The sequence below is a fragment of the Leptonotus elevatus genome, chromosome 1 (assembly GCF_054856555.1).
Source record: "Leptonotus elevatus isolate MCC_2025b chromosome 1, RoL_Lele_1.0, whole genome shotgun sequence".
Lineage (NCBI taxonomy): Eukaryota > Metazoa > Chordata > Actinopteri > Syngnathiformes > Syngnathidae > Leptonotus > Leptonotus elevatus.
The window spans coordinates 31,360,241-31,388,041 of NC_141239.1; the positions used below are offsets into that span (position 1 = coordinate 31,360,241).

At 43.1% G+C, this 27,801-nt stretch overlaps 2 protein-coding genes across 8 annotated transcripts in view; both read right to left on the minus strand.

The window, feature by feature from the left end:
* Positions 1 to 7,125, minus strand: part of shank1 (SH3 and multiple ankyrin repeat domains 1) — a 61,285-nt gene extending 54,160 nt beyond the window's left edge. The window contains exons 1-2 of one of the 5 annotated variants that reach the window (XM_086091741.1): positions 6,925 to 7,124; positions 6,748 to 6,841 (exon numbers count right to left, since the gene is read on the minus strand). The gene's annotated coding sequence lies outside the window, so the exon portion shown is untranslated. Of the gene's footprint in view, positions 1 to 6,294; positions 6,415 to 6,747 lie in introns of those variants that run through there. The other 4 variants (XM_086091732.1, XM_086091768.1, XM_086091758.1 and 1 more) reach the window with 4 other exon arrangements.
* Positions 7,126 to 9,421: 2,296 nt separating this feature from the next.
* kmt5c (lysine methyltransferase 5C) lies at positions 9,422 to 27,316 on the minus strand. Of its 3 annotated transcripts, XM_086091798.1 has the most exons (10): positions 26,998 to 27,316; positions 26,527 to 26,588; positions 25,735 to 25,867; positions 23,576 to 23,741; positions 21,881 to 21,990; positions 20,654 to 20,817; positions 19,069 to 19,088; positions 18,740 to 18,876; positions 18,499 to 18,659; positions 9,422 to 16,486 (listed from the first exon to the last, which is right to left on the minus strand). In XM_086091798.1, the coding sequence occupies exons 3-10, from the start codon at positions 25,845 to 25,847 to the stop codon at positions 11,622 to 11,624; spliced, it is 5,736 nt and encodes a 1,911-aa protein (XP_085947924.1). In that variant the 5' UTR covers positions 25,848 to 25,867; positions 26,527 to 26,588; positions 26,998 to 27,316; the 3' UTR covers positions 9,422 to 11,621. The 3 variants fall into 3 exon arrangements, with proteins under 3 accessions (XP_085947924.1, XP_085947907.1, XP_085947916.1); XM_086091781.1 differs by lacking the exon at positions 26,527 to 26,588; XM_086091790.1 differs by lacking the exon at positions 26,998 to 27,316 and having other exon boundaries at positions 26,247 to 26,971.
* Positions 27,317 to 27,801: the final 485 nt, after the last annotated feature.

The following is a 27,801-nucleotide window of genomic DNA, read 5'->3' on the forward strand; positions in this document are numbered from 1 at the left end:
ACGATTCTCGTCAGCATTTGATTGACGTGTGCAGGGGGCGTGGTTCCAGCAGATTCAGAGATTCGGGAGACACGCCCACAGCACTTCAAAGGCAAGAAGATTCGATTTTTCAAAATTTTTAAGTGAAAGTCAACCTGAAACATTTCTTGACAATGTGACCTCACTAGTCTAAACATGACATTCTGATTAATATTACATTTGTGGAATATGAGTTATGAAGCAAAATCCAGCTGTTTTTATCCATCTGAGGGGGCGGCCATTTTGCCATTTACTGTCGACTGAAGATGGCATCACAGTTGCTCAGGTCTCAGGTAACAACCAATCACAGCTCAGCTTCAGAAAACAGGTGAGCTGTGATTGGTCACATATAACATATTATTGTCAAGAATTTTTGGGAAGGTTGACTTCCCCTTTAAAGCCTCATTTTATATACGTATCATACCAAATTTGGCAGGATTGTGGCTGTGTGAAAGGGGAACAGCATAAAAGTTGGACCGAGGGTGTAAGGCAGAGGTGCATAACTCCGGTCCTTGAGGGCCCCTATCCAGCATGTTTTTCAGTTCTCCCTCCTCCAACGCAGCTGAATCTAATGATCAGCTCATCAGCAAGCTTTGCAGAAGCCTGATAACGATTCTGATCATGAATCAGGGGTGTTGGTGGAGAGAAACGTGGAAAACAGGCTGTATAGGGCCTCTCGAGGACCGGACTTGGGAACGCCTGGTGTATGGTTTAACACCAGAAACACACTTGTCTTGATACGCTGAATCCGATACCACTTCAGAATCTAGTAAATTTACAGTGACTTGAGGTATACAAAAGAAGTGACTGTGTGAAAGGGGATAGCAGTAAGGTCTGTCATTGCTGAATCCCCTTACACACTACTGTGGTTCTTCTGCCTCTGATATGACCACTGAACCCATTTAATTTACCTGTTGTAGTACCTTTCATACAGACTGGTAACCCAGGAAAAAACATGAAAATACGGCTTTAGTGTGAAATTGATTACAATATGAAAATGATGTGAAAATGACTCAAGGCATAACAGAGGCAGGGGGTGGTGAATGCGTGAAAGGGTATAATAGAAAGCAGGGACAGAGGGTTTGAATTTCAATAACCTACACTCCGACATTGCGGACAAAAAAAATGTCTGCTTTTGTATTTGAACTCTTAGTTCCTTCCTGGCAAATTTGCAGGTCGACACTCCCATTTTATACCAATACCTTTTACATAGGGCTACTACACAACATGGGCTTTCCAGCTGGTTTGTTGATGTATTTAAAGCCTAGGAAAAAATGAAATAATCCATACAGAGATTTTCTTTGATCCTTGCCAGCTTTCTGCACCGTTTGACACACATACGGCATACGCACACGCGCACGCACACGCGCACGCACACACACAGCAGCAGCAGCAGCAGCAAAGATGAAGCACTGCAGTGACTGGAAGAAACTCCTCCCAACATGGCAGCTAATTCCTCCATTCTCGACATTATAGCAGAGGAATAAGCGTACACGTTACACACTGGACTTGAATGTGCTATGAAAAACTGCAAATCCATGACACACGCACGCACGCACGCACGCACGCACGCACGCACACACACGTCGTCATCCCGGCCCATCCACTGCAGCTAAAAATAGAACCGCCAATTTGATGATGTTGCGGTGATGGTATACAATCCCCACAGCCCCCCTAACCCCAAGCACCAACTACTCGCCACTCAATAGCGGAATTAGCCCCAATAATGTGAGAGTGACTTTATCATGTGTGTGTCTCCTGGCGCACCAGAAAGGCAATGAATGAGTATGAATGTCACGGCTTACGAGAGGTGTTATCTAAGGCGGGACGTGGTGGCTGTGTGAAAGGGGATAGAGGATCTTGATATTTCAGGTTTTATACCCATCAATCACTTCTTCCAGCCTCTGGCGTTGAAAGCAGTTGTCGAAATTCCTGAGAGGCGTAACAAGCGAGATGGCGGCTGTGTGAAAGGGGATTACCGGGACCATGGTATGAAATTTAACACCTGGGACTTATCACTTGCCCGTGTCCCTGGGACCAGGGTGTGAACAAGCAAAACAAAAAGCAGTGTGAAAGGGGATACAGAAAGCCAGGATTGAGGAGTGATATATAACACTTAACCACTGTCTGATGAGATGTGAATGGTACCAACATGGAATAGGGGACTGACATTGGCATGTGAACAACTTGGGTTCTGAGGTAGTATCAGAGGCAGAATAGCATTCGTGTGAAAGTGGATGGCAGAAAGCGGGGAGCAGGGTGTAAATAATTTAAATTAATTTCATTTAGACAATCCCCTTTCACGCAGCCCCCATATTCTGCCTTTAATGAGGGGATAACAGAAAGCCAGGTTTGAGGAGTGAAGTTTAACACCCAGGGGTGACTAACCACTGTCTGATGAGCTGTGTGAATGGTACCAACATGGAATAGGAGACTGACATTGGCATCTGAACAACTTGGGTTCTGAGGTAGTATCAGAGGCAGAATGGCATCTGTAAGAAAGGGGATGGCAGAAAGTGGGGAGCAGGGTGTAAATAATTTAAATCAATTTCTTTCACGCAGCCCCAATTCTGCCTTTGACACTACCTCAGAACTTAATTAATGTGCGGTTCAACTTCACTCACCATTCCGTACCGAAATTGGTACCTTTCACTCAGTACAGCACTCGGGAAATTTTGGTGTGAAACTAACGTGACATTGAAATGGATGTGAAAGGGGATAGCGGTGTAAAAGTGGAATGGTGGTGGTCGTGTAAAAGGGGAAAGCCAGGACACGAGTTGGTGGTGGGGAAATTTAAAACCCAAAACTCTCTCCACACTCCGGTCCCGGCATTGCACACAATAGCAACCTCAGGAGAAAGTAGTGTGACACTGAAATTGATGTGAAGGGGCTAGAGACATAACAGAGGTGGTGCGGATTCTTCAAGAAAGGGCATGACACAGCTATTGATCCACACTTTTACACTGCTAAGCCAGCATTCCGTATTGGTGCCTTTCACACAAATCAGCGAAACATGAAAAAGTCGGCTTTGATGTACAGCATGTAAGGGGTTTCTGTGTGAATCTTGACAAGCACCGTTCGTCCGCCAGAGTGAAATTGTCCCAAATAACTCCCGCTCGTCGCGTGACTGACGACAAACGTCAGGGCCACATGGACGGCGTTAAATGAGTAGAATGAATTAGCCTGAGCGGCGGCGGCGGCGAACTAGGACAGAGCGCTGGGGAGGCATCCTGTCCCAGATCGGTCGTTAACCGACGGCGAGAAAGGGGGAGAGCGAGAGAGCAAGTCAAGGCGCTGGCTAAATCTGGAGTTATGAAGCACAACCCCCCTGAGCACTGGAGCAAATATTGGAAAGAAAGCCAAGACACGCTCGGACAAATAAAGGCAGGAGAAGCCAAGAGAAAACTCCTTGACGAGCTGTCGATAAAACCGTTCCTGCGCTGCTGCTTCTTCCCACGCTTGATACTAACGCATTCCTCGCCAAATAATCCAATTAATGCTAATTAATCATCATTTATCTCCAGCCAGGACATTGTCAAATTTCCAGAGTAGTATCAGAGAAAGGGCAGACAGCATCTGTGTGAAAGGGGATAGCAAAAAATCTGTGTAAAGTTCAACATTCATGGGTCACTTTACCCGCGTGGCTGTTGCTACTTCGGCTTCAGAGGTAGTAAAGAAGGTGGGAGGGTGTGTATGTGAAAGGGGATAACAGCCCTTACTTTCACCCAGCTGTTTTGTTGTATCTCTGATCCTACCCTTATCTCGTAGATTAACCTTTCACAACAACAACAAAAGCTGGAAAAGATGTGACGCTGAAATGAGTGTGGAAGTTGCTTGAGGAAACAATTGTCAAATTTTTCCAGCTCAGTATGAAAAGGGGTCGCAGACCACAACAACTGCTTTCAACACAAAGGGGTGGGAATTACTCCTTATCGCAGCTGTTAAACTTAAAATCCGTCCTGGATATCCGGGGAGGGGGGACACTCGCTTCACACAGTAATTGATCCACTTTTTTTTTGTTGATAAGCCGGAAAATTGGTTGATTTATTTTGTTGATGATTGTTTCTGTGACAGGGGTCTAACAGAGGATGGAGAAACTGCAGCTGGGTAAAAGGGGTAGTCTGGAAAATTGCCTGGGAAATTTTGAGTGTGGAATTTAAAAACAGACACACACTTTACAGGTCCTGGCATTGCAGAATCCCCTTACATGCAGATATTGCCACACTTTTTAAAATGAAAAGCCAGCAAAATTGTGGATGTGAAAGGGGTGGAACAGATGCTGGATCTTTTTTGGATGAAAAGGGGGTAGTCAAAATCCAAGACAATGACAGTGACAGTGACAAATTCAACACCAGACATGTCTTGTTATTGCAGAATCCCCTTACATGGTTTCCAACCGCTTTTATGCCTCTGAGCCTTGCTGGACCTTTCACACAGACAGGAAGTAAGGAAAAAAGCCATCCTGGTGAAAAAGGAAATTTGCATAAACAGCTACTACGGCTGTGTGAAAAAGTGGGTAGTGGAAAGCAAAAAGATCAACTTTTGGGCCAAATATTTTCTTGTCGTATGTCACTGCTTTGCTGTCGTGTCCCAAAAAAGGTTGCTAATGAATGCTAACGAATGCTAATAAATGCGCTGTCACTCGCTCAATCTGCAACGCATACGATCAACTCCTCACGCGTGGATCGTTCCGTAATCCCGCTCTCACTTGATAACATCATCATCTGATCTGAACTTTGACAGGCGCTCAAAAGCAAGAGACTGAGTCATCGAGTCTGTGGCGGAACAATAGCGACCGATCGTTGTGACAAACGCTCTTGAACGTCACTCGGGACAATGCAGTCATGGTGGAGGTGTTGCAAGGGTTTTTTTAGACGAAGAAAATTGCGGACAAAGGTTCAAAATGTTGATTTTCTATCCATCAAAAAAATAATTATACTGCTCATCCTGTATGTATATCTGTGCCATCAGATTCTAGACACTAACATTTTACTAATATTTACTACTAATAGTAATATTTTGATGGTACTAAAATTTTATTACCATCAAAATATTCTCTGTACACTTTTCACCTTTACAAATTCAACATTCAGCTGCAAACCATCACTTCCGGGTCACTAGGAGAAATCAGGCCAAAGCAATCGATGGAGCAGCCATCCAAGTGGAATTTGTAGCCGAACATGGATTTTCTTCAAACTGAAAAGTGTACATTGAATATTTTGATGGTAATAAAATACAATGTTAGTATTGACGGCACAGATATACTTCCAGAGAAGGTAGAGTACCTAGAAAGAAAAAAACACAAGCATGAGGAGAACATGCAAACTCCGCAAACCCGGATTGGAATCTTGTGAGGCAGATATGCCAAACACTTCGTCCACCGTGCTGTTACCGCTTTTTTTCTTCCAAAGTAAAAAAAAAATCCTCAAATTGCCACTGACTGTACAGAAAGACTTTTAATGTTTAGCACGTATAAAAACAAATTAAAAACTACAAAATCAAAATAAAGCAAAATTTCTCCTAAAATAGAATATCTTCACCTAATGGAATTATTTAACTTTTCATCGACAATACTCAAGCTAGTGGAATTTACTTTTCACTTCATAAAATTAAAAATAAATAAAAATATTCCAGAACATTTATAAATATCTGTAGCCTAAAATTTTTTATGTTTTATCTGAATTGTGTTTTCCAGATTATTATGTTGTACCGATGACTTTGTCTTTACTAATGTCAATTCTTACCACACAAAAAAAACCACTTCTTAGTACAGCGGATACATTGGGATGCAAACAGTGAAAATCTGTGAATAATTGACGACCAATATAACAAAAAAAAAAGTTAAAGCCCAAAAATCTTGAATAAATGGTATTCTGCCAATAAGTGTTTTCAACAAAAATGGAAGTAAAAAAATAAATCTGAAAATAGGTCAATCCGCAGGTGCCGTAGAACGAATGTGAGTGGGTTCACCGTTTTCAGGTGGGTTTATGCACCAGTTGGGATCAACTAATAACCAAAAAAAAAAGCACTTGCCGTTAATCCTGAGCAATCTTTTGCTGAAGTCTTGAGATTTTGCGTACAAGTTCTCGTCACTGATGTATGAGGTTCATTTTTCCACATTTTGGTGGTCCCACAATATTGTTTGTAAATACTCTAAAGCAAACAACCACACTGTTTCCACACTGTTTCAACGAGTGTAACATTATGCACCAGTTGGCCATTTTCTACACTTTTATACCAAATACAATGATTCGAGAAAAAGCAAAAGAATGTTACCTGCCGAGGTCTTGCAAAATTGGCATGCGTGTTTTCTTAATCATTTTCAATGTACAAAGCATATCTTGGGGGTTTCCACTGTAGTTTTTTTTTTTAATGCTACCCACAAAAATATTGTGTAAATCCAACATACGACGCCTCACACAAACAACCACACTGCTACCACACTGCTTGGGTGTGATTTTATGCACCAGTTGGCCTTTTTCCGCACCCCCCCCCCTTTTATATACTTCCATACTGTACGTGGGCGGGACTTTGAAGATGTGACACGGACAGCAGCTGCTCCACTTACACACTCTACACACACACACATCATCACATTCAGTGCTACGTTAGCATTTGGCAGCTATGCAGCATCTGGGCTGCCTTGCTCCAGGGCACCCCAGAAGCTCACTCACACAACACACCAACACACACGTGCAGTGACAAGAAAAATATTGAAGAGGTTCTTACTGTCTTGTAGAGCTCCTCTTGATGATGGTGGTGATGATGATGATGATGATGAAGAAGAAGAGGAGAAGTCCGGAGGAGGCGACGAGGCGAGATGCTGCTGTTGGGGAGGAGAGAGAGCGGAGTAGAAAAAAAAGGAAAAAAAAAGGTGGAAGACAGAAGAATGAGAAGAACAGGCACCGTGGTAACCAGGCTGCCTCCGAGCTCGCTCTCTCTTCTATCTCCTCCTCCTCGACGGGATGGAGGAGCGTTTATCCCGTCCTCCTCCCGGAGTGACACTCACTCGCTCCCCGTTCCTCCCTGCTTCGCTCACCCCTTTCCCCCGCCTCCTCTCTTCTGCAGCTCCATCCTGGGTATACCCCCTTCTCTTTCGCTCCCATCCTCCCCTCCCTGTCTTTGATGTTTGGACAGAGCGAAGAGAGAGAGATAAGGCAATGAAAGGGGAGATGCGGAGCAGATTAGCGGCATGACTCGATGTGTGCGACCAGCTCACAATGATGGGGGAAGACATTGCTGCATTGCTTCTTATGAAACGTGAAGAGTTAAGGGGGGGGGGGGGGGGGTTATGAAGTTCTTGGGGGGTCTGATCTAATCCAGGAGTCATCAACCTTTTTGAAACTGAGAGCAGGCTACCAGTTTCATATGCACTGCTGAACTAATATTACTGTACATGATGAAAACATGTTTTCCCTTCATCGGTACGGTTAAAATTTGAATGAGCGAGTTACCCAACAAAAGGGGATAGGTTAAAATATAAACATCCGCAAATGCCAAAGCTTGACTAACATACATATTTATTAATTTGCCCAATCTAGAAAAAAAAAACTATAATAGAGTACACTGGCTTGTTTTGGCGGCAGATTCTCCCTAGTGTTGTTCCGATACTGGTATCGGCAGAGGCCCCGATCCTGCATTAAAACAGTGGTATCGGTATCGGTGAATACTAACATGCCGATATCATTCATTCTGATATAAGACTTTGGATGCAGCATCTTGAGTCTTGCTGATACACGACATTCACTGATGTGTGACATGTTCACTATTGGCCCTTGAATGCTCTGAACCAATGGCAGAACAGCTTTTTCACGTTATTAACACTAATTCTCCCCTGAAGTTTTATTTTTAGTTTAAAGTAGTTGACCACTAGATGTCACTATATCATAGAATGCAGCCGAAACACATGCGTTTCAAAGCATGCACTCTACGGTGGCTCTGAGAGTCAACACGTCGCAGGCCTAATTCACCAATTCTTATTTTGCGTGAGCAAACGAGCATCTCGGCGAATGACGGCGACTTGGCAGCCATTGTGAAGCCCGGCGAGCGATGCCGAAAGACCGAGCGATCCAGAATTTAGCCGGAGCAGCTAACAAAAGCGGCTAGTGGTAGTCGGAGCCATAGGCTGGAGTGGCTAACAAGAGCGACTAGTGAGAGAAGCTAGGGGGAAAAAAAGCTAGTAAAAGCCTGTTGTAAGGTGAGGCTCTAGCCATATAATATCATTGATGATTAGTAGACCTACGATCATATGAAATCAATAGTGGGTTTTTAAATTTAATGAATTATTAGCTCATCACTACATGGCGCTAACACTGTCACTTTAAATGATTTACTTTTAATGGGATCCGATGTGGCAGAGGAGTTCAATGTGGAGGTGGGATTGCACTGGGGATCAACCCTGAGCCCCTTCCTTTTTGCAAGAGTGATGGATAGGCTGACAGATACGGTTTAACTAGAATCCCCATGGACTGTTCATAGTTGACAATGTCATCTGCCGTGAAAGCAGAGAGCTGTTGTTGTTTTTTCTAGGAGTGACAAAGTTTGAAAATATTAGAAACAAGAAAGACGGCTTTTACCAGGAACCATCATCGTCGAAGGAAAGAAGAACCTGCGTAGGTTTATACCTGTCCTGGTGAGGTAAACCCTTGCTGGCTGGGATCCTGTTTCTCCCATCCGTTTTGCTGCAGCTGCCGTCCACCACCAGCGCTGGCACCTTCACACTATCTCCTTCCAAAGAAATGGACTGTGGAGGGATCTGGACGTCATCGCCCTCCCCACTTCGTCCACCCAGGTTCTTGCCAAGGACTGTCTGGTAAGGTGTTCTGGGCACATCCAAATGGGAGGAAACCCCAAGGATGACCCAGGACACCCTGAAGAAATGATGTCTCCCGGCTGGTGTGGGAACACGCTGGGATCCACTTTGCTATTGCCCTGTAGTTAGTTGCATTAGGCTGAACAATTTTGTTGAATCTTCTTTGGCCCCAAAAAAATAAAAAATAAAATAAAATAGCAATTAAGCAAATTAAGTGATGAGAATCCATTATTTTTCAGCCATGCTAATGGTATTTGTTGCAAACGTGATGCCAAGTCATTATGCAACCTCTTATTATTGTGACACTTGTCTTTTCTGCCCCTGGTGGTCTGGTAGCCTTTTTTTTATGTAGTAAACAACCCAACAAAACAAAAAAGAGAAAAAAGTCAAAAGCCAAGGAAAAAGCACTTTTGGAGTTAACCCGTCCGGTTGACAGCGGTTCCTAACATTTTGATGAGTCACAGGCAACACAAGACTCAAAATATGACTAACATGAGTCTGTCAGTGCAGTAAAAATAAATAAATATTTGAAGCTAAAATGCCAAAACTTCATGAACATTCAAGCACATAAAAACAAGGCCAGAAGCTGAAATATGAAAAGGTGTAAGATTCTTTAATAATACAAGCTACATTTTGTACATTTCTACAGCAAACCTTTTTTTAGTAAGTCTAACACATTTTAGGAGAAGAGCCTAATATAAAATTTTACAACAGCAGATGAGAAATACATTAAGTCATAATATATATTTTTATTTGTATATGTCATCTATATATTCAGTTCAACAGGGGTTTTTTTTCCCGTTAAATAACTGTAAAACATTTACTCCTATCAACAATCAAGGTGAAGTATAAATTAGGTTCAAGCACCATGTTTAAAACCATGACCTGGAGGAGGCCAAGAAGTTTCAAATAAATACACGATGGTACACTGGGATGTAAGGCTGCCATGGAAACACGACACACGCGACGGTTTGAAAAGATGACGACAAACAAAAACAGTTGAAAGATTGTCACCGTTTGTCCTCAAAACTAAAATTATTTGCTTTACAGTGGATGACAGCGGAGCCTCCAGAGCTTATTCAATTTCATAGTATTGTCCCCAAAGTCAACAAAAATGCTGATTATTAGCATAGTTAATGGTCATGTTAAGTGTAACAGCTATACAAGGAACAATTTGTCACCGTTGTTCGGGCTTGTCATCACAAGCCCCTTTCACACCATTTCCGGGAAATCGGACGATCTGAAGATGAGCCGCAGTACTATTAGCCCCAGAAAACACTACAGTTGTTTGATCCTGCGTCAAAAAGATTGATTGCTGACATTGATGTAAAAGGGGACAGAGGCAGGGCAGCGACCATGTGAAAGGGGATAGCGGAAATCCAAGACAGGTGGTGTGAAATTCATATTTACTTGGCATATGGTGTAAGTATTGCTTTCACCAAACAAAGGCAGGAGAGGTGTGTGTCAGGTGTTAAACTTTTGACCTAAATGGTAGATTCCCACTATCACCTTTCACACGGGCAACGCCCCACCTCTATCAAGCCCCCGATACCATGTTGGAAGTCGGTAAACCCACCCGATCCAGCAAATGCATTGGCCTGTCCGCCCTGAGACTGGGAGGTCGTGGGTTCAATCCATGGCTGGGTCATACCAAATACTCTAAAAATGGGACCCATTTGCCTCCCGGCTTGACACTCATCATTAAGGGTTGGAATTGGGAGGTTAGATCACCGAATAATTCCAGAGCGCGGCCCCTGCTGCTGCTCACCGCTCCCTCAGGGGATGGGTCAAATGCGGAGAACAAATTTCGCCCCACTTAGGTAGGGTTGAGAATCAGTGGTACTTTTGGAAAAAAAAAAAAGGTATAAATTTCCACTTGATTGGTTGTATACTTGAAGAATAAAATAATTGGAGGCTAGATCCATCCATATTATAATCTATACCACTTTTCTTTTTTTTTTAAAGAAAATTTATTTGCAGTAACAGGGTAGGGACTGTCTGAAAGGGCATCACAGAAAGCCAGGATAGAGAGTGCGAAACTTAAAACCTGACAACTCACTTGGCACCCTGGCACCTGGTGTGATGTATGAAATACTTGTCAAGACTACTGTTTTCAACACAACAAGTTAGGAGAAATTTGTGTCTGGTATTTCATTTCACACCCCCATCCCAGCTGTCGGCTACCCATTTGCACACCATCGCTACCTCTGATACATCGGGAAAATTGTGGGTTCAATCAACCCTTCCAATCTGTATTCTGTACCTTTCTCACAAAACAGTGATATGGGAAAAATTCTGATAGTGTGAAAGGGGCTTGTGACATCTTGATATAGACGCTGCTACCACATTGTTGGGAATTTTTGGCCGGATTTGGCATGATATTTTATGTAGCGTTCAGGCAACATAAAAATTCTGAAGTTCCACTGTGAGACTCGACAGTATGTAGCAACCAGAAGTGACTGCTCAAGTACCAAAATCACACTCGCACACGTACAGTGAGAAATTTAGATATTGTGGGTATAAAAATCGTAAGCTTCCAAAATGTCCAATAAGAAAGACGGAGGCACGCAGCTGCCCGTTAAAAGACCAACACACCAGTAGCAACTTACCCCCCCGACAACGCAGTGAGGCTAACGAGTCGCAGTCTACAACTTACAAAGTCTGGTCGCCAATAAAATTTATAATCAATTTGGTCAACAAATCAATGTCTCTTATGGGCTCATTAAAATGACGGAAAACTAAGAGTCCCTAAAAATAGTTTTGCAAAAACATCTGGATGTAATCCTGTGGATCAGTCAGAGTACTGGAGGTCTAGGTCCACAGTTCCGTCCGTCACCACCAGCCTGACCCGCTTAGGTTTGGTAGAGCCCATGGAGTGAGATGTTGGTCCATAATGCGGTATGTCCTGGTGGTCGCCTGGGTGATTCTGCTGGTGCGCATCCTTCTTGTGTTCGTCCGGACCCCCTTTGTATCCTGAGAAGCTACCCATGGAAAACGACGGCGGGTTTGATGACTGAGAACCGCAGGGCTCCAGGACCAGCCGCCCCTGTGTCCCTGATGGTTCCATCAAGCAGTGGTAGGTGTAGTTTGTCGGGCCGAGTCCCGGGTAACCTTCGGGCCCGTCCCTGAGGCCCAACGTCAGCGAGTGGTCGCCGCTGAAGTTGAGTACATAAGGGGGTCCCTGTGGGCCATAAGAGAAGGCTGGGTGGGTTTTGCTTGCTGATGTCGGCATGCTGGGGGGCATACTGTGGACTACTTGAGGACTGCTGTGATGCGGCAAAGGAGAAAGCGATGAAGCAAAGCTGAAATCAAATGGATCTTGCTGAGGGTAACATGGCTGGTTCTTGTCTGAGCCCAGCGGCGTGGATTTGTCGTGTTTGGAGGTCTTCTCCTGTGGGCAAGAATAACTGTCTTTACTGGGGAAGAAGAAAGGTCTCGGCATCGCAGAGAAGTTTTTGTACGTCACGGTGGCATTGTCCTGCTTTTCGGGGGCTGTTTTACTTCGGCTGAATGACGGGGGCAAGGATGAACTTTGCTTGTTGAAATGGATGCCGGCCCTGCCGGAGTTGGCGGAAGGAGCAAAATAGCTGATGTTCTGAGCAGAAACATTGCCTTTGTGGTGACTCTGCCGGTCCTCGCAAGTCCTTTCCGTGGATTTTGTACCGAATGTTTTGGATGTCGAGTGGTTGCCGGCAGTCACATGATCTTTGCAGGGAGCACTGTACAAGTTCTGGCTCAGGTTCCCGCCCTGAAACTTCAGAACCCTGTGGATCACAGTGGAGGACTTCTCCTGGGAGTTGAAGGGATTGTCAGTGGGGTTTGGATTTCTTCCGGACGAGAGTTGAGGATTGAGGAACTTAGTAGCCATCGAAGGCGACAGTACGTGCTTTGTTGGGGGGACGCCTCGCTGTGCGCTAGGATGACAGCTGGGAAAAGACTGGTGTTGTTTGGGAATGGTCATGCGATGGAAGGGTCCATGTGTTTTGAAGTTGGATGCAGCTTTTGACTGGCTGCTGCTTGGTTTGACGTTCACGGTGGGCTGTACTAAAGGAAGAGGATTCTGACACATGCCAGCAGAAGTGCCAAATATGCGAGGGTTGCTTACGACGGAGGAGGAATGACCTTTTAAGTCCTCTCTGGACAGTCTCATTCCGAGATTTTTGCTGAAAAGTCGGTCCTTTCCCGCCAGTTCGGGAATGGTGAGCGCTGAAAAACTGAAGCCTCCTTGGGGTGGAATTCGACCAGAGGCATTCTTTGCCTCACAGTCCAGAGGAACCGAATCATTTTTGGATGGAAGCAGACCAGGGAAGAACTGGAGATCTTCACTGGTGAAGTTGTTGCCGGGACTCGGGGGACCGAGGTAGGGCGTCTCTGTGGTCCACGTGTCAGAGGGGCTGTGCGAAAGGGGGCTACTGAAGGGATCCGTGGGGGGGTCTAGTGAACAGAGATCAGAGGGCGATGAGTTGAGGATGTTCTGCGGTTGATCATAGCCTTCAAAGTTGAGACACTGGAAGTCCAGGATGTCATCGCAGCAGTTTGCGAAGTTGGGCTCACCCGGCAGAATGTTGTCCGCAGTTGGGAACGGTGGGGACTGGGATGGGGGTTGCATAATGGAATTGGGGATTCCGGATAAGGTGGCTGTCTTTTCCAGAATCTGCGATGAGCAAAGACCCTCAGATAGCCTGGAAAGGCTGTTGTCAATCTGTTGGAGTGACTGACTGAGGCAGCTCATGGACGCCTCCACAGGGCCGCACTTAGATGCCATTTTGTGCCGCTGTTTCCTGCAGCCACCATTGCTGACTTCCGGTCTCTCAGCAATTACACTGGCTCCGACCACACTCTCTGGGTTCTCGTCTAGAGGGGAAGACAGAGAAAGTGGCGACAGCGACAAAGACATCTGCGGTGCTTCAGTTTTCAGGAGCAAAGTGTTACTATTCAACTTCTGAGTCAACGGCAGTGGGTCTTCTTGGAGCTTGCTCAAGTCCAGCAGTCCTGGTATTGGCTTGGCTAAAGGAGTACCTCGAATCTCTCTCTTCACCAGCGTCTCCATTTTAACTTCAGCCTGCTTCTGCTCCTCATTCTTGCCCTCCACCTCCCAGATGTCCTCTACCTTTCTGCGCAATTTGAGAACTGGCAGAGGAAGACCGCTGAAATCCAAGTTGGATTCAATTTTCTGCTGCGACCCACTTTCAAAAAAGCAGCAGCTTTTCGTGAACCGATCTTCAGTTTTTGTTCCATGGACAAAAGATGACTTCTCGCTCTGAGTTTTGTCCAATTGAAGGCTTGTACCAGATGGAATTTCCCTGTCTGTTTTTTCTTTACAATCTTCATTGCCCAACAATTTGGACACATTCTTCCTCTCCCCCCGTTTTTTTAAGCGAAGGAGTTTGTTCTTGGACTTCTTACATGCCTGCACGTGGGCCTGAGCCGCCTGCATCTCCATGCTCAACACAGACACTGAATCCATGATGGCTTTAAGCGGATCATTGTCGAATTCCTCCCTGTTTTCCGTTTTGATCATACCACCCAATCCGTTGCTCTGCATCTCCCACTTTTTCCCTCTTCTTCGCTTGAAACGGATCCTGAAGTTAAGTTCAGGCTTTGTCTCTTCAACATCGCTTTGTTCCAGGGCTGCTGATCCCATCTGAGAGTCTTTCTCTGGCCCAGCCTTACTCTGATGGTTCCTGTCAAGGGAAACAGTCTCTTGGTGGTCGTCTTCATCTTGCCTCTCGGATTTAAACTTGTGAACTTTCCTCACCCGACTCTGAGGAGCTTCAGTAACTCTTGGTCTAAGTACCCTGGCCACGTAGTTTTGCCTCGTGACCCTTCTGGATCTCACCCTCCGGACTTTTGCTCGCATCACTTTGCTTTTTCCGTCACATTTGATAGACTTTCCTGGATGACGACTTAGTTCCTGCTTTGAGGAAAAAACGGAAACCTCTTTCCGGGTAGTGACGGAAGTAGCCACTGCGCCTTGTTCCGGCTCCACAGCACTGCGGAATGTCCGTTTCTTCAGAGGTATGTTGGACTGCATGGCATCAAGGTGCTGAGTTGTATGGTGTGTATTGGCTGAAATATGCGACTGGAGAGGTAGTGGGTTGAGGCAGTCAGCTGCTGGTTTGCCAAGCTGGTTTGGATTCTGCGCCAAGGGGACTAAACCGGTTTCTGTGCTGTTTGACTTCAGCTCGGCTTTTGTCAATACTCGTTTGCAGATTTTCTGACACTGCTCGAAATTCCGTCTTGTCGCCAAATGGCTGCCTGTGTGGAGTTCTCTTGGATTAGAGGAACAACGACCGCCCTGCGGTTGATCGTCTACCGAGGCTTTATCTTTCTTTAAGAAATCAGACAGGAGAACCTTGGCCTGCTTTATGACTATGTGATTGCTTAAATTGTGTACTTGTTTACTTGGTGTACGAGCTAACGGTTCTGAAACATCAACCTTGCTGAGATTTGGAGATTTAACCTCCAAATTATTCTGTCTCGTCATTTTTGTACTGGACATCGTCTTACACTCAGTAGTAGACACTGTCTTACACTTGGGAGACGGCTCAGTAGCAGACACTGTCTTACACTCAGGAGACGGCTCAGGGGTGGGGACTGTCTTACGCTCAGGGGCGGAGACTGTCTTACGCTCAGGGGCGGAGGCTGTTTTACGCTTAGGGGCGGAGACTGTCTTACGTTCAGGAACGGTGGCCTTTCTCTTTTCTTTGTGCTCCTTAGGTTTGTCTTTTTCTGGTTGCATTTCTTCTTCCGCTACTGTCTGGATTTCAATAACCTTGTTCTTCCCACCTCCCTCAAGCTGGGAAGACTCATCCACCATCCCCTTTGATGCGTGCCGCTTTCTTACTGTTCCCTTATCAATGAAAAACATTTCCCGCACTCCTCGAGGAGCTTCGGTAGCACAAGGGGCCGTTGTAACTGGGGATGGCAAGCCCTGCCTCTGTTGGAATTTCTGTGTAGTCAGTGGTCTGAGGCCCTGAATCTGCCTCATCTTCCCTCTCAGCTCCTCCCTTATGTCTCGGTCGTCAACGCTTGTTCCCGGTGCCTCCCTGCAAGGCGCTGAGATTCTAGTGAGGCGGACGGTTAGGTAGTGCTTGAGTGATAGTACTTGTCCGGGATTGTCCGAAACTTTCTTACAAGGTTCCGGGACACTCTGACAGACATTGGAGTCCAAGTTCTCTTGCTCTGTACTCTCCTGCGTTTTTGTGATTGAGGTTTTGTCCGAGTTGACCTTGTCGGTGCTTCTGGTTCTGGTTCTGGACGAGCTTCTCAAGGGACCGCCTCTGACAGATTTTCCATTAGGGCCTACCCGTCCTCTGTTCTTCTGAAGCAGACCAAGCGAGAAACGCTTCACATCTGGGGTTGTCCTAGGCTTCACCACCTCCAGCTGCTGCAGGAGTGCCCTCTCTTTACTTTTGGGATCCTTGCAGACCAACAGAAAGTCCAGCGAGTGGCGCCGCACCCTGATCCTCAAGTCTCGGATCACACACTGTGACAGTGGTGGCAGCGTCTGTCGCTCTTTTCTGGTCTCATCCACTTCACAGGGTCTTGAGAGTCTGTGGTTCTGTAGCCTCCACTTACTTGTCTGGTTCCACTTTCGGTTTTTAAGGGCATTCTTCCGCATCTGATGGGTGAAGGAGTTCCTAGAGGGGATTGCTAGAAGGGAAAGACAAGGTCAAGTCATTGTGGTGAGTTCCAATTTTAAAAGTACAGTCATACCTTAATTTAAAAGTTTAATTCATTCTGTCATATATCAAATACATTTTCCATATTTAAATGCCATGAATCCATTACAACCCCTTAAAAAAAATTTGAATTGAGAAAAATAGCACTGTATTGTATAAAATAAACAAGGACAAGAATTAAACTTTTATCATGCAGTGTATTAACTGAGCGTAGGCTACTGTAGTATTCGTATGTTGTATGTTTGCCTTTAAAGGTATTATATCTTGGTATTTTAAGCCCTTCCACAGTTAACTATTGGCATATAATAAATAAATCTAACCTTTGATACCATGGCGATGTAATTTTTTATGAAATATTAGGTATTTTGCTGGCTATTTTTCTAATGCGGAAGTAGAACGCCCGGTTCAGTAAAACCCCGCCTCTCCTCGTATGGTTGCTGCGCCCCTCTCGTCCAAGCTGGCTGTTGCGCGCACCGCCCACAAAACTCTGGAGAACTGCGTTCGAACACTTAGTGGCCACGCAAGACTGGCCGGCCGTTGTAGTACAACAGCGTTCAACAGCGCAAAAGATTGACTTGTAGTTTACACAAGTGTCAGCCACGGAACCTTTCTGGAAATGTAAGACGCCCAATTTTTTAATTGCACTTTGGCATTGCAAATGTGAAGGATAATTGATTGCTTTGAATTCATTTGGACAGACTGTTTACTGATAAAGGCTACTTTTATCACTGTGCTGCGAGCATGGAGGTCGCAGAGTAAGTGTGCGTGTGTTTAGTCCGCATAGGCGTTGCAGGGGTGGGGCCGCACCTAATGAAGTCATAAAGTGAGCACCCGCTCGTTTTCTCAGCTTGGGAGGGGCTGGTGTTTGGAGAGCAAAATGACCTAGAATTTCTCAGAGGGTCAAATGGAGGAAAACACCACTTAGGTGATGTTTTTGGTGAGGAATTTGCATTTTAACATGGCTAAATGCTAAAAAAGTTGATTTTTCACGTTACTGTCCCTTTAAGTAATGAGGCTGAGTGTTTAACATCAGGGCTGGAGTTAGTCAATAATGATTTGATTTGATTTGATTTCCTTGTGAGCGTCTGCTCCTTTTGAATGTTCATTTATACAAACAGAATACAATGATTTGCAAATCATGTTCAACCTATATTTAATGAAATACACCAGAAAGACAAGATATTTCATGTTCAGTGATAAACTTGCTTGTTTTTAGCAAATAATCATTAACGTAGAATTTTACGTCAGCAACACGCTCCAAAAGACTGAGAAAGTCGAGGAATGCTCATCAAACACCTGTTTAGAACATCCCGTATGTGAACAGGCTAATTGGGAACAGGTGGGTGCCTTGATTGGGTATAAAAGGAGCTCCCCTGGATTGCTCAAACATTCACAAGCAAAGATGGGGCAAGGTTCACCTCTTTGTGAACAAGTAAATAGTCGAACAGTTTAAGGACAATGTTCCTCAATGTACAATTGGAACAAATTTAAGGATTTCATCATCTACGATCCATAATAACATGAAAAGTTTTCGAGAATCTGGAAAAATGGCTACATGTAAGTGGCAAGGCTGAAAAACAACAGTGAATGCCTGTGATCAGTTAGAACATTGAATATGTTGTTTTTGCAGCATATTCAATCAGATATGTTTTGCAAATCATTGTATTCTGTTTGTATTTATGTTTAACACAATGTCCCACCTTCATTGGAATTGACAGATTTCTACTGTATGTTTGACTGTTTGTACTGTTCAATAAAAAGCTGAAACTTGATTGGTGAGTCTGGCTCTCCTTGTCCACATGCGAGTGCATTAAAATACATTAATTGCTCAATTTTTTATTCACTCCACTAATAATTCAAGTTTTGGCTTGCAACATCATTGAAAAAAAACAACAACCCTAATACTCAAGTAAGTTAAGGTACCTATGTATTGGATATTTCTGCAATTCAGCTAACGTGAAGGCAAAAGCTTTGAAAGGATACCTGAATGCAATCCCGGAATAATGGGCCTGGAGCTTAAATGTCCCTTCTCTCGCTGGTGGCGAAGGTAGCGTTCCCGGAGGCGGTATTTCTGGCCCACGGGGTCTTTTGTTTCTTCGCATTCTGGCTGCTTCCCTCTGTGTTTAAAATGACCTTCGCCTTTCCTGCAGGAGAGTTGACGTCGGTGCATTACACATGACTCAAACCAGGTCAGAAATCTCCAGTGTGAAGAACAGGGAAGCACCTCTCGCAGGTGCAGCACTCGCACATTTCGTTGCCCTCGCCGAAGAAGCTGGCGCCATAGTAGCACGTGATTTCCTCCCCGGGCGAGATCGGGCGAATCACCTCCACGCAAGCACCATTCTTTTCACCTGGGACAAACTGGGTGTGGGGTTGGGTGGAAGGTGGGGAAAGACAAAAGGTTGGTCGGGCCCCCCAAGAGACACACGAATAGACAGATGGCAGTGACAATAAAATCTGTTGCTAAACATTTAGAAATCAACGCTGTGAATAATCGTCCAGGTTAGAAATCACTTTGGCTTGCTTGTCTCTGAAGAATGAATGTCTGCTCACCTTGCAGTTTGGCTTGCAGTCTTCCAGCACAAAGACAAGAAAGAAAGACAAGGCGTGATTAGTTCCAGCACAAATTAAAATCAAATGATGTCATTCTCTGAATGGGCCTTAATGGGATTAAATCCCTAAACACATCTTTATCGTGCAATAACAACAACAATTTAAAAACTTGTTTTTGATATGAATGAAAAGGTTGTTTTCCGTGATGAATCTAAAATGTGTGTTTCCAATGTGCATAATGCTCTCTAAACAAGCAAATTGCATAATATTGTGTTGGTACTCAAATTCAGCCACAATCATAAACATAAATAGATTATTGATTGTTGCTAATTTTGTCCAGAGCATTGAATTTATTTATCCGAAATATTCAGTTCAAGAATTTTTAATGCCACTTAATGTCTCTTCCTCACTAGATATAACGAGTAGTGGTGACATATAATAATTATTATATCACTGTATTTTAACAAATTCTGCTTTGACATTTTTATTAAACACATTTATCATTCAAGTTGGTTATTATGTTTGTGGCAATTTTATGTTTGCCCTTCTACACTCAAATTTACGGATTTTTGAAGCGTAATTGTCATTAATGCCATTATTAACAATACTTAATACTTAATTATCCATAAACATGACATTTAAAGGGAAAGTCAACCCCAAAGACTTTTGGGACAACAGTATGCATGCCCCACTGGTCTAAATATGGTATTCTGCTTAATATTGTGTTAGTGGAATATGAGTTAAGCAGCAAAATCCAACTGATTTTATCCATCTCAGGGGGCGGCCATTTTGCCACTTACTGTAGATGACATCAATGTTGCTCAGGTCTCAGGTAACAACCAATCACAGCTCATCTTAAAAAAAACTGCTGTGATTGGCCCAGATTAACTGTGATGTCATCTTCAATCGACAGCAAGTGGCAAAATGGCCGCCCCCTGAGATGGATAAAAGTGGCTGGATTTTGCTTCATAACTCTTATTCCACAGATGTAATATCAATCAGAAAGAATATCATGTTTAGACTAGTGAGGTCACATATAACATTATTGTCAAGAAATGTTTAAGGTTGACTTCCACTTGAATCTTAATTCAATTTGGGAAAAACTAATTCAAGACTAACAATCTATGGACATTCAGTATCACGAAGAAAGGATTTTTAGGACCTTAGAAAAACAGATGTAAGGATTAAATACATGAAACCTTAAATGTTCATTGGGAAAATCTTATTTTAGACTTTTTAGGACCTGGAAACAACTAGTATCTTTAAGTAATGATGGCAGAATGGTATAGAAATACTATGTCCATTAATAAGCCATAAAAACATAATTTTAACCTTTCAATTTCATATTGTAAACTCTAATTGCAGACTTTCTAAAAGAACCATGGACATGCCAAATATCTTGCAATGAAGCAATGAAGGCACAATGGCAGCAGAGGGCGCCATTCATTCCAAAAATCACAAATGTTGTAATGTAGAAAGTCAAGGACATCTTAAAAATGTACCAACATCAAATATGTCGTTGTGTTAAAAGCTGATGTCATCAAGGCCAATCTGGTTTTTTTGTCACTTAAATGTCCAAACTGACCGTGGTTGATGAAGGCGGCGGGTCCGAGCCAGAGCTGAGCACAGCGTTTGCGTGTCGAGTACATGACGCTGAAGTCGTTGACGCCGGCCCGAAGGACGGCGCTGTCGGCCGGACTCAGCTCAGCGATGCAGCCCAGAAGGACCTCCACACGCTCCGCCGCAAACCTGCTCGCCGGGGACAAATGTTACACTTTAATCTCTTGTAATGTCATGTTTTCAAGCGTCAGGTTACTTCCGGGTGTCGGACAATGACTGACTACCACTGACTTGAACTGAAAATGTTGACATAACTTAATGTGTTTGAGATACACGGCCAGATACTGTATGTTTTAGATGTTTCCCTCCTCCAACACACCTGACTAAAACAATCAGGATTGTTGTCATGCTCCTGCAGAAGGCGCTGATGATCAGATAATCTTAATCAGGTGTGTTGGAGGAAGGAAACATCTAAATCAGGGGTGGGAAAACTCAATCCTCGAGGGCCGGAGTCCTGCAGGTTTTGGAGGTTTCCCGCTTCCAACACAAGCTGATTCCAATCAACAGGATTGTTATCAGGCTTATGCAGAGCTTGCTGATGAGCTCATCATATATCAGCTGTGTTGGAGAAAGGAAACATCCAAAGCATGCAGGACTCCGGCCCTCGAGGACCGAGTGTGCCCACCCCTGATCTAAATTAAAACATGCAGGGCTGCGATCGCAGGGAATAGGATTTATAGGTAGCCTGCAAGCACAACAGTGCAGCGTCGGCCATACACGCCAGAGTTGTACTGTGTCAGAAACAACAATAAAGTACAATAAGTCTGCAAACTGCAACAAATGTTTGTTTGTTGAACAGTTGCTTCTTCTTGTGCGATTTACAGAGCAGCAGAATAAGGCTTGTGCACGTCGGATCCACTACCAACACTAAGCATTAATGCTTTTTTTTGTTGTTGCTGACATCAGATTGGCACGGGCTCATCTCAATTTCTTTAAAATTACTTTTTTTGCATCTTGCCAACATAGCAAGGTGAATGTCGTAAAGAAAGAAAGCAGGGGAGTATATAATGGCGCAAAGCAGAAAGAGCTTTTCAGTGGGGGCATGGATTTTATGCAAATGACTTGGTAAGACTTGTCACGGCCCGGTAAATCCCCCCCGCACCCCGTCGACAAACATTTGCTGGTGTATACATTGGATGAGATGCTGCATGAGCAAAAAATGCTGCTATAGAAGAGCAATGTATGGCCGCACCAGTGTCTGGTGGAGGTAATCTTGGCCCCGTTGGTCTCCGAGGAGTAGCGGTCACATGACTCGATCTTGATGCCACTATCCAGTAGGAAGGCGTTGAGGTAGCGGTTCACCTGTGGATAAGACAGCGACTTCAGAACATTCACAATATGTACCATATACACACCACATGAATGACAGTGAGCACCGTCAACTTTTGACTACACTGTAGATTATTTCTTGTGGTTCTGTGTGATTTCCCATCATACTAGGTGGGGGTTATCATGAATAATTGGCACCACAGCATTAACTGTGCAATACACACCATATGTGTGACAATGTGCTAAGGACATCTTGACTGGATTATTTGTAGCTTTTTTGTGTCGTACTGTGCAGTGACGTCAATAATTTGGGTAAATAATAGGGATGTTCGATACCACCACTTTTTTTTAGACCGATACTGACACTCAAATCTTTAGTACTCACGATATTGATACCATTAGTACTTATGATACATAAAATTTCCATTTGAAAAATGGCATATTTTTTTTTTTTTATACCTATATATCCCAATTATAGCAAATTTCCTTAAAATTGCTTGAAATGAATGGCAATTATATTTTTTTCAATTTGCTCATAAAAGTCATTTTGCATAGAGCACACAATAAAACGAATTTCAAAAAAATACATAAATAAAATTAAACAAATAATCAAGTGGCCAGGGGAAAAAAAATTCCATTCAAAGTATGTAGTTGTACAACTTCCTTTTAAGGAATACAGTGAAGTGCTAAGAATTCAATTCAATACAATAGTGTTTCAAGTAATTTAGTAATATCTACCATGTGAAGAATTCCTCAAGCTGTTTAGTGTGTGATGTTTAATTATATATGGTTTTGAAATCCATGCTTTTAATTTGGAAGGTTTCTCTGTATTTCCGTTTCCTGTTTCACGTTCTCCGTTTGTCATTCATGTTATAGCAGTGCAGTAGTTAATAACAATATACTATATAATATACAAGATCTGTCTGCACTTTGGAGCTAATCAAATTGTTGAGCACAACTGAAGACTTATGTGCTCTCTTACTGGTGCCCCTCAATAAATGCAAAATAACCATTTTAGCCTTTAGTTTCTGACTGAAAAATGGCCACAAGAGCAGGGGCCAATACCAGTATCGATATCCGTCGCGAGTACCAATAGTCCGGTACTGTGAAATGTGACCTGGTATTGGTACTCGCCCACCCCTAGTAAATAAATTGTCATCTTATTGATATCTTGATATAAACATTCAATGTATTGTTGTGGAATTGTCAGCAGTTTGACGAGATGAATGAAAGAGTCTGGAAAAGGAAGGAAGCTCAAACGCGCCAAGTCTAACTTCACCATAAAGTTGACCAAATAAAGTAATACATTGACGACAAAGCAAATAGTCTTAGAACACTTTTACTTTGAAGTTCGCCCACGTCGTGGCACGATGGCTCGCTTGACTTCCCTTTTAAACGTTACTTTATTGTAGTTGATTGACATTGTAGTTGCAACAACATCAACACAACGCTAACACGACAAACATGTATTCAATCGCTAATTTAGGATGCTAAGAAACCGCTAATTAGTTACGCAGTCATTGCAGAAGTCTCTGACGTAAGTGGCTAGCGGCTAGCGGTTAGCATAACAAGCCAAGAGTAGAATTCTAATGGTGTAAATGAAGTTGTGAGTACACACGTGCTGCCTCAGTAGCTCCTGCCGGTGGCTCCCCAAAGCGTTGAAGTAGTCATCCGCCAGCTCGCCCACCGTCAGCGCCTCGAAGGTGGCACTGAAGTCGTGTGTGCGTTGGAAGCGCAGCAGCGTCTCCTTCAGGTTGCCCCAGCGACGCACCTCCGGCGCTGGGCTGCACACGCAGAAAGCGGGGATTAAAAAAATAATATATATATATATACATATTTACAACACAAATTTTATGTGGTAACATAGACTAGACAAGAGAAACAAACAATATGATGGAAATTGTGTTATTAAACACAATAATGTAATTTTGTCTATTTGGGGTCGCCATCCTCAAGTTCAATTGTAGTATCTGTGACTGTATATAGTTTTAAAAGGGAAGGGCAGGTGAGTGACGTGGGTGTCAGCATCATGCAAACTGAAGTTTATGCTGTTGACATCCCCATCATGCAGGAACACAAAATTTGCTGATAATACGGCACTGCACGCCTTCACATTTTTAGTATTCAAGAAGTGTGAATTCAAAACATTGCAGTTTCTGTATTTATCGTCAAATAATTTATTAGTAAGAATAAAAAATAGAGGAATTGTGAATATAATATTAATATTTACTTTACATGTCAATTTAGGGTATGCACTTACATTTTCTGCTTTTTATTTATTTAATTTTTTAAACATAAAGATTATACTGGAAACCTGCTCTATGGATTATTTTAAAAATGCTCTGTTTATTTTATTAATCATGCAAGGTGTTTTTTTTTAATTGTGAATAAAAGGCAAGAGGAGCCGCAACATTAATTATATGACAAAACATCATGTGTGCTTGTGCATGACTGCAAAGTGTCTCATGGATTATTTTTGACTCAGTGGATTATTTCTAGTTCTTCTGTTTATTTCTATTGAGCATGGTGGCAGCTATCATGGGTAAATGGCAAGAGGAGTGATTACATTATTTATATAACACGAACGCTGAGCACATGTGACTATTGACTTCTTCTTTTTTTTTAACTGTGTACTTCAAACACTGACTGAATAGAATAGAATGCTATTTATTGTCATTATACATCGTATAACGAGATAGATCTTACTCCTGTTCAGTGCATAAATCAAGATAAAAAAACAAAAAACGAAAATTGTTTAAGGCAATATAATAAAAATAAAATACAATATAAATAGATAAAGGCACATATATAAAAATACTATAAGATGTGTAATACGGAATGCATTCAAAAATATTGCACAAAATGTTAAATTATTCCTTAAATGACTAAATGTCCGGACTGGGGAATAATAAGATTTCAAAAAGGTGATGGCCCTCAGAAAGAAACTGTTTTTCAGCTAAAAAATGGGCTGTTGTAGTGTCCTTGATAATACACTGAACCTTTGTTAACGACCTTGAGGATCATTTGGAGTTTTTCCATTTAGATTGTACAGCCAGTTACCACAAATAAATGGCAAAGAAATTTACCGGGAGGTTCTGGGTTTATAACATTTCCGATCTACAACGTTTCGAGGTTAAACCAAGGACCCCCTGTATTTCTCGGTCAAAGATGCTGTCTTGCTTAGCAGTAAAGTCTACATGAGCTCCAGTCCGTACATGCAATTTGTGAAAAGTTGCCAAACTGCATCCTGCTTTCGAGTATTGCGCCAAAAATGTGTTTATACTCATCCCACTAAACGACTGTATATGTATATTGTGTACAATGTTTTATCCCTCCTCCAATAATTGCAATTTGCACTTTGCATTGCATAGTGCATTGTACATACTGCAGAGCTATCATACCATATTACTAAGGATCAAAGTCAGTTCATAGCCTGCACATATCTATATAAATAGATTCATGTTGACATATTATCCATGACATGTACTGTATATATCATCGTGTCTGACATGCTGTACATACTGTGTATGCTCTCTAATTACTGCTCATGCATTTCTGGTAAGACACCATGTGCATTTCAATGCCTTGCACTTATGAAATGTGCAATGACAAGTTGACAACGTTGAATCTAATCGGAATCTGAGTGTGTCTTAACTATAGTTCATTACATCGTATGTCAGGATCCCCTGTACATAAGTTTCAAGTGGGCTTGAGCACGGTTCGAATGGCCTCGTGACACCCATGTAATCGAGTCTGGAATGATGACAAGCAAAATACCTGATATTCATTTTATGGGTGGTGAAGCCCAAGAGAGGGTCCAGCACCAGGCTGGTGGCCAGGTCATCGGTTTCACACAGCTCCTTCACACTCATTCTAGTGCAGCAGTCCATCGCCTCCCACCATCAGCATGCTGAAAAAGGTTGCACATGTACCATAAGAACAGCAAAACAAGGGCAAACAGAAATACTGCAGGAAATCAATCACCTGTTGTCCATTGTGCGCCTGATTAATGATACAAAAAACAAATTTAACAATTAACTGATGGACACCGTGTCAAACAGGCTGGAGCAAAAGCATTAGAAAATGCCATTATTAAGGTTTTTAATCACATAGTTATTGACACAGTTGCTGCACTTGTCTGCATTTTTCATTTCCTCCACTTATGTTGCAATTTACTGTTAAGATTCAGGCTGTTTATGTCTCATTATTAATGTCACTAAACACTTTCCACAAAAGATAAGCAATACCCAATGCGAACCGAACTGTGACCTTAAAACCAAAGTACGTACCAAACCGTGATTTCTGGATCTTTTTCTTTCTGCACTCATTCCTTCTTTCTTGGCTTCCTTTCCTCAGACCTGCATTCTATGTATACATAATTTCATCCTTCAGTTCCTCCCTTCATTTGCTCCTTCCATCACATCTCTTTTCTTTACCCATGCACATCTTCCATCTCTTAAAAATCATTTTCTGCCTTCCTTCCTCAGAACTGTTTTTCTTCTTTCCTTGCTTTCTGCCTTCTCTCAGACCAACTTTTGTATTTTTCATCTTTCCTTCTGCATTCCTTACACTGCTTTAGAATCCACTTCCTTTGTTCTGGCCTCAAACCATTTGTCATTATTCGACGGCTCCTGCAAGAAAAAAAAGTTAATTCAAGAAGTGTATACCTACCCTGAACAGTAATGTGGGTTCATCGTTCTAACCCTAACGGGCAACCTTACTACGATGTGACACGCGAGAAAAACAACTTTGACAACCCCTGAATGTTCAATATGGTAATACACACGCCTTCGTCATTAATAACAAGCAACAATGAGTCCTCGAGTTAAAATCTTGTCACAAAGTCCTTCAACTATGAACCACCAAGTGTCAACGAGTTTATTATTGACTGGATTTAGCGCCTTAGCTTAGCATATGGCTCATCAGCTGCTGGTCAGTGTGCAGTGGGTAGCGGGTCGGCGAGCTAGCATCCCCGCATCACACAAATACATCGGTGATAGATTTAAAGCATAGAATAGGCGCCGGCCGCGCAGAACCCACCTGGGAGTCTTTTCTGGTCAACGAACGTATGAGCGTCAGGGTGGAGGAGTAAGATCCCAAAAAAGCAGCTCTTTGCCTGGGCAGCTAGTCTAGCAACATGCTAGCGAGCTAGCTGACTAGCTTTCCGACCCAGATTAGGAGAACACCTCTGGAAGGTAATATGCGCGATTTATACTGCAAGTGCACGCAATGAGTTGTGTTTGTTGTATTGTGTCTGTAGTTGCCAGCTTAAAACAAGCTTCGTCAATTTATATTATTTTTTTAAAAGAATGGAGGGAAAAAAAGCTCCGGCTCTGGTAGCAAAAGTTGATCAGCTATGTTGCAGTGCAACCGAACATCTGCACCTTGCGGATCCGCCCACCGGAGGCCCCCATTCGTTGAGTTCAAGGACACTCTTGCAACTCAAACATACAGGTTGGAATACGACTCGTGTGATTGGACAGTTTGAGACGGGGGGGCGGAGGTTTAGATGTGTTGATACACGAGAGATACACTGTGAGGCTGCAATTTCGTTAACGCCATTCGTCGAGTTCGACGCCTATTTAGCAAATCACACGCATCGGCTGGCTTATAACACCGATGATTGGTCGATATTTGCGCGAGGGCGGGGTTACTGATGTGTTGATACACGGGGAGAAGGGAGTACTGTACTGTAGAGTACAGTGGCCTCCTTATTGGCAACACGAGTATTTTTTACCACTCCTCCTCGCTTACATCATTCTCAGTAGTGCAGCGCTGACAAATACAGTAAATATGCGCTACAAAAATGGTAATGTTTCAGAATGACACATGTTGAAGAAGCAA

Coding starts and splice junctions, on each gene's coding strand:
- kmt5c (XM_086091781.1), bottom strand. CDS start 25,847: ATGGACTGCTGCACTAGAATGAGTGTGAAGGAGCTGTGTGAAACCGAT. Junction 21,991..23,575: donor AGGAGCTACTGAGGCAGCAC/GTGTGTACTCAC, acceptor TCTTATCCACAG/GTGAACCGCTACCTCAACGC. Junction 18,877..19,068: donor ACTGCAAGCCAAACTGCAAG/GTGAGCAGACAT, acceptor CCCCACACCCAG/TTTGTCCCAGGTGAAAAGAA.